This window comes from Helicoverpa zea, chromosome 13, assembly GCF_022581195.2.
Source record: "Helicoverpa zea isolate HzStark_Cry1AcR chromosome 13, ilHelZeax1.1, whole genome shotgun sequence".
Lineage (NCBI taxonomy): Eukaryota > Metazoa > Arthropoda > Insecta > Lepidoptera > Noctuidae > Helicoverpa > Helicoverpa zea.
The window spans coordinates 4,205,602-4,222,861 of record NC_061464.1 but is presented as its reverse complement, the minus strand read 5'-3'; the positions used below and the strand labels follow the sequence as shown (position 1 = coordinate 4,222,861).

The 17,260-nt window shown below is 37.8% G+C and overlaps 1 protein-coding gene across 4 annotated transcripts; it reads right to left on the bottom strand.

Moving 5' to 3' along the window:
- Positions 1-3,419: 3,419 nt before the first annotated feature.
- On the bottom strand, positions 3,420-17,056 carry LOC124635535 (cleavage and polyadenylation specificity factor subunit 6). 4 transcript variants are annotated; one of them, XM_047171439.1, is made up of 14 exons: positions 16,904-17,056; positions 16,572-16,784; positions 11,996-12,211; positions 11,429-11,540; positions 10,363-10,607; positions 9,619-9,801; positions 8,962-9,061; positions 8,227-8,337; positions 7,753-7,850; positions 7,122-7,424; positions 6,374-6,585; positions 5,845-5,892; positions 5,143-5,241; positions 3,420-4,806 (listed from the first exon to the last, which is right to left on the bottom strand). In XM_047171439.1, the coding sequence occupies exons 1-14, from the start codon at positions 16,967-16,969 to the stop codon at positions 4,614-4,616; spliced, it is 2,199 nt and encodes a 732-aa protein (XP_047027395.1). In that variant the 5' UTR covers positions 16,970-17,056; the 3' UTR covers positions 3,420-4,613. The 4 variants fall into 4 exon arrangements, with proteins under 4 accessions (XP_047027395.1, XP_047027396.1, XP_047027397.1 ...); XM_047171440.1 differs by having other exon boundaries at positions 3,420-4,794; XM_047171441.1 differs by lacking the exon at positions 5,845-5,892.
- Positions 17,057-17,260: the final 204 nt, after the last annotated feature.

The following is a 17,260-nucleotide window of genomic DNA, read 5'->3' as shown; positions in this document are numbered from 1 at the left end:
ACTTTTACTTTAGACATTACTTTAACTTTAACTTTGGATGAAGAAACTGGCCGTAAGTATACCTACTCTCGATTCACATATATACCTACAACTTGAAGCCACAAAAACACCGGTACTTATTCCCAAAACTACGTTTCATACACAACCTGTAGGGTACAAGAATTGCTTACTATAGAACATAATATAGCTACAAAAGTGCTTATTCAGATTTTTTCTGCGTCAGTGAGCTTGGCAAGCAATAGGTCTGCAGTAATTCCCTATTGGGGTCCATAGACGTGACACGTTTTTACCAGATAACGGAATGTCACTATGTGAATACTAAATGTACTGGTGAACTAAATTATGTGATATACATATTGTACGTGATAACTACATTTTAGTTCGGGAGTATTATTATTTAATGTTTTCTGATAAAGTTTTGCCTTAAATCTGAAACTGGCTGATTGTTAATAACCTGACTTTTGGAAGAGTCCGCAAATCTTAGTTTTAAGAGAATCTGAACTCTGGAAATGTCCGTTTCGATGAAAATTTTAAATGGGGTATAGGTAGGATATATATGTAGAATGCTGCCAAGATAGATCAATATAAACATATTTTCTCCATAATTAAAATTCAAATATGTAACCTTTAGACAGAAATAAAAAACTTCCAAGCTGATGAAGTCAAAAAGTAAATAAAATTATCTTCCTAGCTATTTCTGTCGGTCAATACGGCTATCTATCGAGCTAATAAAAATCGAACTCTCTTTACGAGCGTGGGCGAGATATTCTCAACTATTCCTAGTATTTCCTAGTAACCGCACGGAAAATAAAAATCCTATTGGCTATTGGAAATTGATACAAGACAAACTTATTTATATTGAAGTGAAAGAAAATGTATTTTTAACGGCTGAATAAACTGCTGAAAAGGTTGTATTTTATTGAACGAGAAGTTTGATGAATGAGGATATAGTAGTAGTAAGTAGATAGTATTATGTACCTAGTACCTGATAAGGTAACGTGGGAGGATGCAGGCTAAGGTACCTCTACCTACCTATAGGTTTAGGCCAAAATTTACATATAGGTAAGTAGAAGTATAACGTCACTATATTTTAATAACGTTAGTACTTAACTCTATGTTAAGACTTTTGTATGTTATTAACTGTACCTACCTATATCATGGTAAGAAATGGGCTTTCTGCCTTTTTGCAATTACGTAAAATGGTAAGTAGTACACCTACATTCCATATGGAAGTAAGGGCTCAGATAAAAACTTAAAATCAAACGATATCGAAGGCTTCAATCCGGGGTTACATGCACTTCACTTCACACGTATTTTTTTCATCAAACTGTAGGCAATACAAACGCCAACATGGAATTGTTGTGTTCACCAGCGATTTCAAAGCAAAAGCTTTCGAGCGTTACAGTTTATTTTAGCCATTTGCAATCCTATGTTCCTAACTCTGAATAAATCGGTTTAGTATCGAACAACACGTTTATACTACTGTAGTGACTAGTTCTCGACTGAGTATGTAATAGGCATAAACTTAGGTAACAACATAACCCAAAAAGGCTAACTTAGGTACTTCAAAGAAGCGACAATACTTAACAATTTCAGAGTTATGAATAGGTTGACATTTTGAAAAATAAGACGTAAAATCGGCATATGTAAGGGCGAAGTAGATTATTCGACCCATTAGCAACCCTACAGACCCTTTTAGGAAAATGCTCGGGATGCCCTTTAGGATCCACCACATAATAAAACGATTTTCCTTATAATCTTTATGTATTTACCCTTTGGTGAACAACCGCTGTTCTCGACGCAGATAATATCTACGTCAACCCAAAAGGGTATGTTGTGCTGAGAAACAATAATGGTAAACGGATGACTACGGACGAAAATGTGTGGTAAGAAACATTTTTAAAACTGGGCCTTATGGCTTATGAAGATTTTGATCAAAAGAACGTCACTTTCATATTTATATTTATTTGCATACCATAATGTTACAATGATGTTACAAGGGGCTTAAGGCTATTATATTGGGTACCTACTTACAAAGACGAAAATTTGTGAACGTGTATGTCACCTCTTCACGCAAAACGGCGGAACTGATTTTGATGAAACTAGTCAGTAATGTCTATTGACTACCTCATCTCAGAATAACATTGAGGGTAAGTACTTTTTGGGAAAACTGGCAGAAAGTGGAAAAGTCTGTAGGTAGGTATCTATTATCCATTGTGAAAAGTTACAATAATGCAATAAACTAGGGCCCATTTACGTCAACGATAAACGTCCGTTTTCTAACAACTGGGGCCCGATTCTCCTAATTTTACTTAAGCGACCTTCGATTGACGTTCGACTCGATTCGATTGAGATCCAATCCCGACTCGATTACTATTGAAGCGTATGTGGCATTCCGCTATTTTTTCTTTGAAATAAACGTTTTTATTCTTTTCTGTCATTCAATAATGAATCATTTTGTCTGCAAATGTTTTACGATTGCAAAATGATTGCACGGCAAACTACCGTATAGACCAAAATCACCAAAATAGCAGACCAATCGCACACCAATCAAATGTCAATCGAATACGATTGGTCTTTTATTAGTAGCAGAATGCCCGATATGGTTAAAACTGCTATTGCGATCATATTGCGATTCGATTTCTATTCGAGTTTGACATTATTAACTTAGGAGAATCGGGCCCCTGTTCGTTATGTTTCGATCAACTTGCCTGAAGGCGAGTCCATAGGGTATCCTTCAGTCACGGTCATAAGAATTCGATACCAGGCAGATACCTCCAAAGATACCTATACCTAGACCTATAGAGATGATACAGTGAAATTCCGAGTCTGGAAATTCAGCCATTAAGTTGTTGTGATGAAACTAATGAAAATAAAATAAGTTTCTTTGGGAAAGTTGTTAGCAATCATGAGTAGAATGCACTCGTGGTTCAAGTATCGGTCACTATTATCAGTCACCCTGTAGGTGACGCATACGTACCTACCTATCATGAAATTGCTATGTATTCTAGGAAGGCACTTAGCTCGAAACTTGTTCATAGATAGCGCTCCAAATGGATATTGAATTGCACTTGACAAATTACGCGTTTCAGCTACCTATTTCAATTTTGTTTAGGAATCGAAGCTGTTATAACTGCATATAGAGCTTAGCATAATCACTATTAAACTACTGTGTTGAACTGGTTCACAATTCATATTTTCAAAAACGAATTACTATTATTTAGTAGGCATTTTTTTAATAATTCGATTTCGCATGATGATAATTATTTTATTAGGAAAATTTCGTAATAGTCTATCGTTTATACCTACTGTACGGCAGATGCACACACAAAGCTTCAGCCTTTATAAAATAACGAAGGTCTGGCAGTCACTGGCTCTTGGGCTAATAGGGAAGGATAACTAGAAATATGAAACAACAATTGCATGTATTACATCAATTTATTAAATTAACTGCTAAATCAGTGTCATAATCTAGTCATATGGAACAATCCATACAAGAATCTTAAAACTTACATGACTAACCTTAGTCTTACTGATAGATTTTCTATTAAAACAATGATTTAACCATCAGGAAAATAGTTATAAGATGACTATGATTTAAATTGAATCCATGACAACCTCAACAAAAACAACGAAATTAAGTATTCCTTTATAATAAAATGATAAATATCATCTTTTCGCTAGTTTCGGAAACGCATGGCTTAAAGTTAAATCGGTTACAGAAAATTCACAGAACTTGTGGTTCATATTATGGTCATATATGCAAAATGTATTTTGGAATGTCAAATTTATCCAACATCTGTGAAGTAATATAGGATTTTATTTTCAAATGAAATTTTATATCATGTATATTTTATTTATAAACAAAATTGATTTTATGTGGGGGTAGAGCAATTCTATTGTTAAAACTAATATAAAATAGAAAATTCGGATTTTAATATTAAATCCTTTGGTTATTATTGCTTACGATCCAAGTATTTTGGAGATAAGTTTTAATGAAAAAAATATACAACGTCAAGTTATTTCAGTACAAATTGCTATTGCAATAAAAAGTTTTTCAACTCTACACTTTCCATAACAATCATACATACACTAGATTTTTTCAATATAAAATACACAATATTTCATACCGAATAGGTATTACCTTACTGGTTTTGAGTACATATCCATGTATGTTTTCGGAAAGATTATGTCAATTCAAGAAAGATTAGAATAATTATAAGAATGTGAATTGAATCCCTGTCTCCCTTATCAGACTACTAACATAATACCAGATGTTACATGCCATCAAATTGTTCACAAGACACAATATACACATACGATAGTCGACTTTTACCACCCTATTAAAAAACGTGGTCTTAAAAAAAGTACCGACTTTAATACTACGTATAAACCTTCGTCTCGAACAAAGTTATGGTTCTGAACATAGTACTAAACCCGGCACTTTTTTAGACCACGTTTTGTAATAAGGTTTAAAGGTCCAAGCGGGCGGGTCTAGCCTTTGTAGGTGTTCTGAAGGTATCTACGCTTGCTTGACTAATATACCACGGAGCCGTGGTTCGGCGCGTGTATTGTACTCAGAGACTAGGTAGTGCTGGTGTGAGGGCGGAGGCCTAGTGCCTGGCGTCGCGGCGATGGTCTCGCTCGCGCTCGCGCTCGGCGGGCGGCGGGTCGCGCTCGCGTCGCTCGCGGTAGCGCTCGTCGTAGTAGGGCGCGGCGGCCGTGCGGCTCTTGGTGCCCGTCGCGTCGCCCGCGCCGCTCTCCGCCGCCGGCTCCACCGGAGACTTGCGAGGCCTGGTGGACGAACTGTTTATAAGTTATATAACAATGATCTGATGGAATTAATCCATTGAAATCTCTGGAGCACTGTTTCCCGAGTGACATACAAAATTTTGTCACCAATTAGTGATACATAACAAACACTGGTCTGATAAATCTTCAACTAATTATGCCTGAAAAAAGACGCTCAGCTGTTCCTTCCTAAATTAGCACTTGAGACGCTTTTTTTTATTAAACTTTATTATCAGGCCTCAATAGCCCATAGACCTTACAGTAACACATATGTTATATACAAAATACACATACGATTTATATACTTAATATTAAATTTATTGCACATAATGCATATTAAAGTATGCTCACCTCTCTTCGCGACTGTGGCCCCTATTGTAATGCTCAGCACGTTCCCTTTCCCTGGAGCGAGACCTGTCACGTTCACGCTCACGGTAATCCCTGTAATACCTGAAACAAACACAAATAACATTTATTTTCAACCATTCAATTATATCTCTGAGTAGTTTACAAGAAATAGCACACAGTTCGCATCAAATAGCTTCGCTTGTCCGGAATAGTAACTTTATAATAATCGAAATTAATGTAGGAGCAAAACGAGGTGTCAAGTGGATAACTTCGGACAAACAAAATTATTTCATAGAAACTGTGCTGTTCAGTACTTTTCAAGTTTTATGATATATCGCAACTTGTAAGTACAGGTTCAAGCTTGAGTACTATGTATGGTCAGTCAATGTCAGATAGGGATAAACGAATAACATGAAATGTATTAGCATTGGCCAGTACAGTAAGGAGAGATAAGTTGGCGACTCTGAACATGGCCGATTAGCTGCGCCGTCGACAATTTTGTTCCTGAAAATTGTATTGCGCAGCTAAACAGTTTAGGACAAACAGAGCGGGCGAGATTCAAAATATATGTAGACTGGCGTTGCGTTCAATGCTCACACTGGCCTACATACATTTTATTTACCGCTCTGTTAATGCCCTTAGTCCAAATTCGTCAAGTTATTTCAGAGGTACTGTGCACGCTGTAAAGAATTACGCGACACTTACGCATCGCGGTCGCGCTCGCGATCGCGTTCCCTCGACCGTTCCCTGTACCTGCAAGCAAGGGCACAGGGTCAGTAATACTTAAGCGGAGTTATGCTACGTTAGATAGAGAACGCTCCTATACATTCAGTATTACCTAGTCGCCCTCTTGCATAAATGACGCTGCTGCCTTTACCGGCCGTTTCCGATTCGACTCGACTCTTATAAAGAAATACAATTATTTCATCCTTTAAGGTTATATTGACTGCCAATTATAATGATGTGGAGGTAACGCGCTCATTCGAACAATGATATAAAAAACCTCAAGCCCAAATTCACCGACAGCATAAGCCTGTTTCCAAAAAAATTACTGTTAACTATGAATTTACTATGAATTTACACAAGTTTGAATTTTCAAATTAAACATTTGTTTTAAGAAAACTGACGTTTATGCTGTAAATGAATGATAACAGTTGAATGCGTCGACCGGTAGCAGGATCCAGCGGAAGCCACCTTAAAGGCATTTGTACAATAGTGGGATGTATGCACAGACCTGTCTCGGTCCTCCCTGTCGCGGCTGCGGTCGCGGTAGCGGCTGGCGGAGCGCTCGCGGCGGCGCGGGGCGCGGTGGTGCGCGCGCGCGTCGCGGTCGCGCGAGCGGGAGCGGCGCGAGCGCTCGCCGCTGCCGTACGACTTGGTTTCTACCCCGTGGAGCGTGTCTTGGAGGGACGAGATTAGAATCTTGCAGCGGTCGTCGTGAGCGACCTGTAGTTGGGAATGATGCCTTAATTTAGTAGGGGTTCTATAGCAAAGGATTTTTGTCCTCGTATTCAACTATTAAAATCGCGGTTTCAAACAGTCCTAGGAAGAATCATTGATAGTATGATCTATACTTAATATTATAAAGCTAAAGAGTTTTTCTGTTTGAACGTGCTAATCTCAAGAAGTACTGGTTCGATTTGAAAAATTATTTCAGCCTGCATTTGATGCATGCCATTTAACTAGGAAGGCTGGCTATAGGATACTTTTTATCTGGGTTCGTTCGTTCAAGGTTCCCATAAGATGCGGGTGAATCCGTTGGCAGAAACTAGTCATTCGATATTATTGTTTTCTTTATCAGTGAAATTAAGTTCTACACAACAAAGCAAAAGTTAAAAGGCAAGAAGATTACACTATGTATTTGAGTAAGTAAGTGAGTTATATTTGGTATATTTGTCTACACATTTTCAGTCATTTGTATCTCACACAAATTTCCCCAATCATCCATGCTCTTAAAACAATTCACACTAAAAAAAACGTACCTTGCTCTGCTTAATAAGCGATATAGCGGTGACGAGCGTTTCAATAGCGCTCGCATATTCGCCGGCCGCCGCATCACTGACAGCTCTCGCGATAGCACTGGACGAGACAGTACGGTTCCGCGCCATGACTTCTTCGAACTCCGCCTCGCTGATGCCGGCGTGTGGCGCGTGCGGCGCGTGGGGCGCGTGCGGCGCGTGCGGCGCGTGCGGCGCGTGCGGCGCGTGCGCGGGGTGCGGCGCGTGCGCTCCCATGCCGGGCCCGTGGTGTGCGCCGCGGCCCGCCTCGCCGCCCACTGGGTAGTTCTGCCGATAACATTTTAGTTTAGCGATATGTGATAATGTCATTAAAGAGTACAAAGCTTTTGTTTCACTTTAGTAGTTACTATATTGAACACAGAACACATAATGAACTTGATTTTGAAATGAAAATTAAATGAATTTGTTTGCTTGAATGAAGATCTACGAAATTACTGGACCGTTTTTTTTTTTAGTGTCAGATAATCCATTAGTCGAGGGAGTCATGAGCTACATTTTATCCGAGTGCGGGGAATAATTCCCACGAGACATGGTCAAAATCGCAAAGCTAGGGTCAGAGTCTGAGCGAAACTAGTATAATTTTGATGTATGTTACCTGTGGCGGCCTTCCGTAAGGCTGTCGCGCAGCGGGCGGCGGCCCCTGCGCCGGCGGCGGTGCTCCGTGCCCGGGGTGACCGTACGGCGCTCCCGGACCTGTGCATATAAGTACATTTTTAGAAGTTGCACATGATTGATCACCTCCACTTTGTAGATCCCTGAAGATGGCAGTCAACCTAGGCAGACAGCACTTTCTTTAGAAGAATAGATAGGGGGCCGGCCTTGCCCAATAGTGGAACAGAATAGGCCACAAATATAAAACCGACCAAGTACGAAATAGACTCGCAAACAAAGGATTCCATATATCTATAAAACACCTTTGTTGCATTAAAAAAATACTCCTTGTTTTCAGTATGTAAATTTTAACGGTCTCTCACGCTTCATATGTAACATGTTCAAGGGTCCCGTTTTTCCCTTTGAATACATAACCCTTAAAAATAGATGAATGTTCTAGATTTTCTTGCTAACTAACCAGGCGGACCGGGCTGCGGCGGCGGCTGCACGGCAGGCTGGGGCTGCACGGGCGGCTGCTGCGCGAAGAACGCGGGGTTCACGTGCGGCGCCGGCGCCCCGCCGCCCACGCCTGCGACAATGGACACCACGCTTATAATTATGTACTACACATAGCTAATTTACATTATCTGCGAGCGACATAGGCTAATTTTATCCGCAGGAAAACGGCTAGTAGTTAATATTAATGTGCAAATAGCTGTCAGCATGTCATGTTTTCACACCTGATCAAGATAGTTTCAACCTATAGCTATGATAGGTAATACCTTGGAGACAATGGTGACACTTTGGACTAAAGAAATAGAACTATTTTCCCTTATCATTCAACATTATAGATTTACAACAGACACATGCCTTTTCCAAGTTAGTATGTTTATATTATTTGACCTGACATTTTCTTTACAATTCCCAGCTGAAGCAGAGTTAACTGTATTGTCTCATGTACCATTATGGGCATAGTACATGTTTTTATTCAGTCGTAACGACTGCCAAAGATGTCCAAATGACAGCCGAAACCCACCAATTTATCGTGCCTTGCGAAACATGGAAGAAATCGTTCATGACAAGATGGTCACCTATTCACCAAGCGTTGCTTAAAACTTATGATCGATAGATCTGCGCGGCTTTGGCCAAGAGCTCCTCGGAGCTCGTTAGTGCGGGTTAGTAAGTAGATAGTAATATAAAGAGTGTTGCGTACCTGGGTAGGGGGGCATACCTGGGTGGTGCGGCAGCGGCGCGGGGCCGCGCGGCACGCCCGCCAGCCCCGCGTGCCCGGGCGGCAGCCCGCCTGCACCGCCCTGGAGAAGATAATGCTTGTTAGAGCATAAAGGTATAAGACATACGTCACATACATGACACTCATCAATGTACACAGACATACAAGATACACATAAGGGTGCCAAGTCTAACAGAAAAAATAATGAGCTACCTAACCTACTTACTTCTGAATACAATATTGCAATGCATACCCGAAACTACAGAACCGATTTGAAAAACTCATTCACTGGTAGACTATCCCCGAGTAACATAGGCTATATTTTATCTGGATACAAGAAGAAGTACCCCAGGGATGCGGGTGAAACCGAAAACAGCTTGTATAATATACAAAAACATACATGACTAATCAAGAAGTTACGCTTAATGGTGTCTACACACCAAAGCCGCTGATGCCGGCGGCACAGCCCGGCGGCCCAAGCCGCCGGCCGTATTTTGTTCAATCATGCCGCATGATTGTACAAAATACGGCCGGCGGGTTGGGCCGCCGGGCTGTGCCGCCGGCATCTGGGCTTTGGTGTGTAGACACCTTAACACACTCATTTACTTATTTTTTATAAGTCTATTTTTGAATACTAACCGGGTGCGGCGGCGGCATTTGATGAGGCATTTGGTGCTGCGGGGGCCCGTACTGAGGCGCGGGGTGCGGAGGCATCTGCTGCGGGGGCCCGCGAGGGCCCCAGTCCGGACCTGGGCGGCCACCTGGACCTCCTGGCCCACCGGGACCACCTGGGCCGCGCTGCATTTGTGGTGGACCTTGGAACTGAGAACAGAAAATAGATTAAAAAATAAATGAATGTAAGTAGTATGTTTAGTAGGATATAGCAATCATTTTAATCATTGCCATATTAAATATTATTTAGTATTAAATATTATGTAGTATTTTTGGGTATATATTATTTAGTAGGTATATATTCATTATTTACGTATTGTTTACGTAGGTATAATATACAATATACAGCTGTTTTCTTCCATTTTAATTTCTGTTTCCCTTGCTTTATACACACTGTCTACATCTCTTTTATTCTTTTTCCTTTCGCAGGTATGCTGGAAGAGATTTCTTTAGAAATAAGCATTACCTTTGTAAATTCTTTCTTTCCTGTCATCTTTCTTTATTATGTGTGTGTACAAAAATTTGTAAATAAATAAATTATATAAATTTCTATTAGTTTCTATTAGAATAATTGTTACATTTCAAGATAATACGTAGAAAGAAGGACCAATAAATTGAGAAAATTTACGTTATAATACATAATACAAGTTGAGCTCTACCTATAGGCTTGTCATAACTACGTTAAGTATATAATAATCCGGCTTTACATACCTGCATTGGAGGCCCTCTAGGCGGAGGCCCCTGATGTGGTGGGGGCCCTTGATGCTGCATATGATGCGGTGGTGGGCCCTGGTGCTGAGGGAGGTGGTGGGGTGGGCCGTGCGGGGGACCGTGGGGCCCGTGAGGCCCATGCGCCCCGCCCGCCGGGCCGCGCAGCTGATGGTGTGATGGTCCACCAGGCATCATCATGCGCGGTCCATTCGGCCCAGGCCCATTTGGACCACCGCCAAAGAAATCTAAATAAAGTTATAATATGGTCAGTATTTCTAACGACACTGAATGTTACATGGAAATAAAAACATACTACGGTCTTATCGGATTCGGCAACGTATCGTTGACCGATATTTGCAATCTGTAATAGCTAACTACCCATAGTAGCAATGTTAGCATTTCGAGCTATTATTATCAAGGAGGTTAGAAAATTATTTGGTTCATTGTATTACATAATATACAATGAACCTGCTATAATGAACCTGCTAATTCGTATTACATAATATTAAATTAAGAACGACGTGTGTCTATTGTCAAACCCTTTCGTATTCGCAAATCTTCGACACCCAACGACTTTGGTCTCAAATCTGACTCTCTCGAGTCACTCGACTCGCAATACAAACGCATACAGCTCCATACAGGCAGGGCATTTGGTTTTCCATTGAGGTAGTTTCTTTCATCCGGTTCGATAACGGAGATTTACGTAGCAGTGTATGAAGGGCTTATTGTAAAGCGCGCCTCTACCTCTGGGAGTTCCGAAACCGGTTGCAGCATAGGTTACTCACTTTCTCACAGGGCGAACTGTATCTGATAATATACGAGTTTGCCGCAAAGGTATACGAAGTGTAAATCCAACATTTTGATTAAGATTCTATCATCTATGCTCGTATTATTCGACCTAGCTATTAGATAAGATATTCTTCGACTAGCCTATCACAGATGATACTATTATTGCCCTTGCCTTTTCTACAATTTCTTTTCTCTGGTGTCCTTGTTTAGTTTTATCAGGGTGCATAAATACCTCAGAATGGTACGTGAAATAGAAAGGAGTTGGTATATAATTTACCTCCAGGGTGAGGACCGGGCGGTCCTCCCGGATGCGGTCCTCTCATGCCCGGGTTGTTGGGACCAGGCGGCGTAGATCTAGTCTTAGACTGACTCTCAAACTGGTTCAAGGCCTGTGAAATATACACGCATTGTATGCTACTGACGGGCTTCTAAGGTCACGGTAGGTAATCTATTTTTCTAATATATCAAGAACTACAGTTTTTACTTTGTGAATTTAGTAGATACAATTTTATTCTTTGCAGTTTTCGCAAACTATGGATTACCTTGCAGTTATTTCTAGACATGTAAATAACAAAAATATGTAGTTTCGGAAGACTGAGCATTTATTGTTTTAGTTACTTTTGTAAATAAATCCCTATGAAATTAAAGTCATTCTCATTTTTAAAAGTAATCCAGCCAAAGAACTTAATATTTAAGCCAAGAACCCTAGATATTCTTCCTCGGCGGAGTGGAAGGTAGTATCACTTTTAAGGAGTATACCATATCTTTCAATACCATTTTTTCATGTTGAAAGTTGTCAGATATTTGATAATAGCAGTGACTCGTTGCAAGTCTTGCTACTTACCTGTTTAGTGGGTAAAGTGACGACCGGGTGTTGTCCATGAATCTCCTTCTTGGGCAGGCGGTCCATAACCATCCTAATGGACGGGTCAGAGCCGAGGGAAATGACGCAGAACCCCTTCGACTGTCCATTCGCCCTATTCTCGAAGAACTTCACGTCTTGGAAATCAGTAACGCCAATGTCTGCGATGGCGTTAGCAATGTCTTGGTCCGTCGCCCACTGCAAAAGGTTTTACCAAAAACTAAGCCACGATACAAGCTGGGCAGCTAAGCTATATGTAGTAGGTATACATACGTGATGAAGCCAGCCACGACTTTGACGTATGAAACCGCGTCCATGAACATATTTTTTCGCGAATATGTAATAAACCCGGCGAAATTTAAACACAGACTACTCTAATGGTAATGCACCTAACATCCGTCTACGTTGTGTAGAGTTTATAAATAATGTATGTGTCACTCAAAACGTGTTTGTGAAACCTAGAGCCTACAAATTGTTTGCACGCAACACTACGAAATGTTTGATTTAGTAGTTTTAGTAACGTCGTTCTCTCACTTCGTAATAGGAGACTTCGGGAGAAAGGAAACAGTTTTTATTGTTACCATGTTTTTATTGTCATTCATAAATTTATCACAGATATTGGCAGTATCAAGATAAATAAATAGAGCAATTCGCAAAACTGCAGACTCCATCATTCTAAAACGGGAAAGAGATCCTTCTAAACAGTTAGGAAGGATATTAACTCACTTAGTACAAGGAACATCTTTGGTATAAACATAGTTTTTTACACTATAAATTGAATCACGACTTAATGTACTGGAAATCAAGCTATTGAAATTATGTGATTAATACTTTGTTACACTAGATAAGGTTTTAATAAATATCATCTAACGTACAAAAATATTTTAAGCAGGGATTTTATTACATGTCAGTAATAATTATTTTAGCATGATTACAATTGATGTATTTATGCTATTTACCATCTGCCAATAGTATAACATTACAAGGGATAAAACAATATGGATAGGTTCTTACAATCCTTGTAATTATAGAGAAACGAGATACAGTCGTGAGTAGACAGAAAATATAAATTACGCATAACGCCGCGAACTATAAGTAATTTTATCCATGGTTGTACATTACTGAATTTATATGCTACCATTATAGTTATGAAATAGTGTGAATACTTTGGTATATTAGAAGATTATAAAATTTGCGCCCGGATATACACATTTTTTGTAAGTATAATACATACAGAATAAATAAATTTCACTCGAGCGATAAACATTTAAATTACGCCAATTTAAAATTAGTACATAATGATTACACAACAAAAAAATATGGACAAGTTCCAACCGCAGTACAGACAATGTGAAACAGCTGCCAAAGTTCATAAGAACAAAAAAAGAAAAGAAACAATAAAAATATAATCAAAATTTAGACACACATAATTACGCGGAACAAGCTAAAACATCTTACCTCTGAAAACCTGATAAAGAAAAACATTAGTTAAATAAAATACATTTAAAGTCAACACAACCAGAATATTGAGAAATTCATAGTAATTCTTAATGTTCATGCAATCCCGCCTCAAGATTCTGATTAGCAGGTGACAAGCATTTGAAACAGGCAAATAACGCTATAATACGTCACTACTACATATTGGGAAATTATATTGTTGAATGCACACCCTTTCTACACCCGATTTTCTAAATTATAGCCTACAAACAGTATACGACACATACATTTCTCTATGTTATTCACTAAAGCAATGTATAGTAAATGAAAACAGACAATAACAACAATATTGTTATTTTTTTAATGTAATACAAAACACTAGTTTTTTTTGTTCCAAATATGTGAAGAGACAGTTTTAAATTATTAAGCAAAATATTCAAGATGTGTAGTTAACATGTATCACTGGGAGGGAGCTAAAATATGAGATGTTACATGGACAAATATATAAATACATAGAAATCATTCATCCTTCAACACTCAAAATTCTAAGATATAGAGATGTACCGAATTAATATATGTATGTTAATAGTCAATTACTGATTTCTGGGATCATCACGATAACATCAATTAAGGTTCCTAATAACCAAACATGATATATTTTTCTACAAATATTTTTGTGATGCTTCTCCAGCCCATATGCATACCAACATGCCAAAATAACCTTAATCACACATACAGTATCAACCGCTGTCACGGAACAATGCATTATGACAAAGAGATATTTTCAAATTTTCATACAGCTTATACTTTGGTGTTCTGATATAGCTATTGCATATTGGTTAGTCTAAATGAGAACTAACATGACCAAAATGACAAATCTAAACATATTTTTTAACAAATTAATATAAGCTACTAGGATGGTATGTTTGGCTTAATAACTTAAAATGTAAAACAACTACATATATACAAAATAACAAACAATATGTACCAATGTACATAAGAAACAAATATAATTACTACTGAAAAAAACCTATATCTAATTTTGTAACAGCTCTTTTAGTGCTCAATGTATAAACCACACTTGAAGCAATTTTAAAATGGAAATATCTCTTTGTATAATTGTGACAATAAATATGAAATCCAATAAAATAAAATACGAAAACAATAGAACAAGTTATTAAAAGTATAACAAGTAGAATATTCTGCCATATGCAAAATACTTCAGTGAAACAATATCTTGGAAATAAATCTTTTTCAAGATAATTTCCTTGATTGGTGCAGAAATAAACTAAAAATATTTATAATATTGTAAATCCACACAGACTAAAAGTCACAAATGTGACAAAATTAAAATAATAATCTGTGTGAACAATTAATTGCTTCTAAAATATTGATAAGTCTATTTTTTTAAATAAATTGAAGCAAAAACAAGTATGTGTTAAAGATTCTGAATAAGTTTCTTTTTAATAAATGTTTTGCCTAGATACATGCCATACATTAAAAATGATTTGTTACTTCTAAATTAAATACACAAAAAGTAGGGTATTTACAATATTTGAAAGTCAGTAGACATAATCCTACTATTAGAAATATTCTTAACATAAAGTAGATATCAGACTGGACTAGATATACAAACTGGACCATACAAAGAGGTTCTAAATAAATGACTTGGAAAATTGCAATGGAACAATATTTTCCACAGTCTGTAGTCGAAACTGAATGAAGATAAGAGTTTACAATGAAAATTGGTGTTGAATATAATTTGCTAATGTATCACAATACAAAGACTTGGAAGTTATCACAGATATCAGTAGATAATATTTGCCATATGGCACTATTTTTAAATTGTCGTAACAATACAAAGTAGGTATATGTTTGTATCAAAAGAATTGGTGCTGGGAATGCACATGAAGAACTGAAACAATTTTTGTCTCTAATCCAGGCTCAAAAGTATGCAATACTTTTTAACAAAATGTTTAATTCTTGTTTTTGCTTCTGGATAAAAGCATAGCAAAATTCATTAATATGAAAGAATTTAATTGCTTCTACACCCTGATATGTATATGCAGGGAGAAACATTATTTTATTCATCTCCAGAGATCTCGAATCAAAATTTCGCTATACTTGAGCGACTTCATTTTTAGTAAAATATTTAGCCAAACAAATAATTTTAGGCCTTAGTTAAAAAACAAAAGTGTAACATTTAAAAGAAAATATAAAGTTTTGTTAAAAATAAGGCCTGGCATGTGCGGCTGTGCAATTGTTTATACACAGATGCACATTGACTAGTTAAAGAAGAGGTAACCAAATGAAAAGTACCTTTGCAAGTATCGTAAATGTATAGATTTTATAATCATAATAACAAGTCTATAGCATGTCTTTACTCTTATTTTAAATTATTTTTCATCTGATTGCCTAAACAATAGAACTGCCATCATAATCTCAGATTTTGGTACATTTGCCAACAAATTAAAATTATATATACCACAAGTTTAAACCAAAATGATTGTACACAATATTGTTTGTTGAATAAATTATATGCTATGTTATTGAATTGAATTGTCAAGTTTCACAAATTGTTAGAGTTTCTAAGCATGATAAAATGATTAACAATTTTGACTATTGATATTAAAACATTCAGATATATTAATTATTTCACATTACATATTATGAACGAGCAAATGACAGGAGATCATTAGTTTTATTCTATTGACAATGGTACATTAAAAAATAATTGTTTTGAACAATAGCAACATTTGATGTATAATTAAATAATTGTAATCTTGCTTGTCTGTCTACACAATGTCTTGAGAGTTTGAGCTAAGTTTCTATGATTAGTTTACTTACTTAATGTTTGGAAAATTAAGTATGTTAGGAAACAATAGCTTAGTTCAAACTCTTCCTATACTATTGAATTTCAATTTCCATTGACATTATTAAAATAAGCCTAAGTAAAACATTAATGTATTTCTAAAAGGCTCAGTAACAAAACCCGAGAGGCTAATGGCAGTTCCAAAAACATTCGATTTCCTCATTGCTAAGAGAAAATCCAATGTCTAAAACAATAAAAACTGTCCTATATTTACATTATTATCTAAATGAGACAAAATCATGTACAAACCCATGTTAGGTTGCCGACGTAAAGCTGAAAACGGCGGCCATGATGACCGTGGTTCTGCGCGTTGTTGTGATACGGGACGTTGCCGTTGGTCTCCTCCGGTGGGTGCTGGTGCTGCGGTGCCGGATTCGGTGCTCCATCGCCATCATCTGGTTTTGCTGCCGGTGCGGCGATCACGTCGTCGTATAAATCCACATTTTCACCGCCAAACTCATCCTGAAGGAGACCGCCCAAACAAATTTCATTATAGAGCAGTGGCAGGGTATAAACGTGCCGGAATTTATATTAAAAGCATTATTGCGGTACAAGTCATGTTTTTATCATGTTTAACTCACCTGGCGATTAAAATCTGTTTCAATATCATCGGCGTATAAATCTATATCCACGCCTCCATCCGCCATTTTGCGAATTCTACGTTTTTGTTAGTTCTATACTATGCCCGTGACGCTCGCTGAGGGCGCTAGAAGACGATCGGAATCGGATGTTTGTGTTGTTTTGTCTATGGATGGAATGCACCGGAAATAACGCTCGCGCTATTTATTGAATTTGAAAGGACTTTTGACCATGTTTATAGAAAACTACCGCATCTACTGTAACTGCATCTTTGTGAAATATAGTAAAATAAAAATGTCCGATTTCGAGCAGTCAAATGAAGACATTTGACAACCCTACTTACCATATCATGGGCTATC

What these genes read in the sequence shown, in the direction of transcription:
- LOC124635535 (XM_047171439.1), bottom strand. Translation starts at nt 16,969, where the DNA reads ATGGCGGATGGAGGCGTGGATATAGATTTATACGCCGATGATATTGAA. An exon ending in AGGTATGCCCCCCTACCCAG is followed by an intron (nt 8,338 to 8,961) that starts GTACGCAACACT and finishes CCATTGTCGCAG; the next exon opens with GCGTGGGCGGCGGGGCGCCG. An exon ending in CTTACGGAAGGCCGCCACAG is followed by an intron (nt 7,425 to 7,752) that starts GTAACATACATC and finishes TGTTATCGGCAG; the next exon opens with AACTACCCAGTGGGCGGCGA.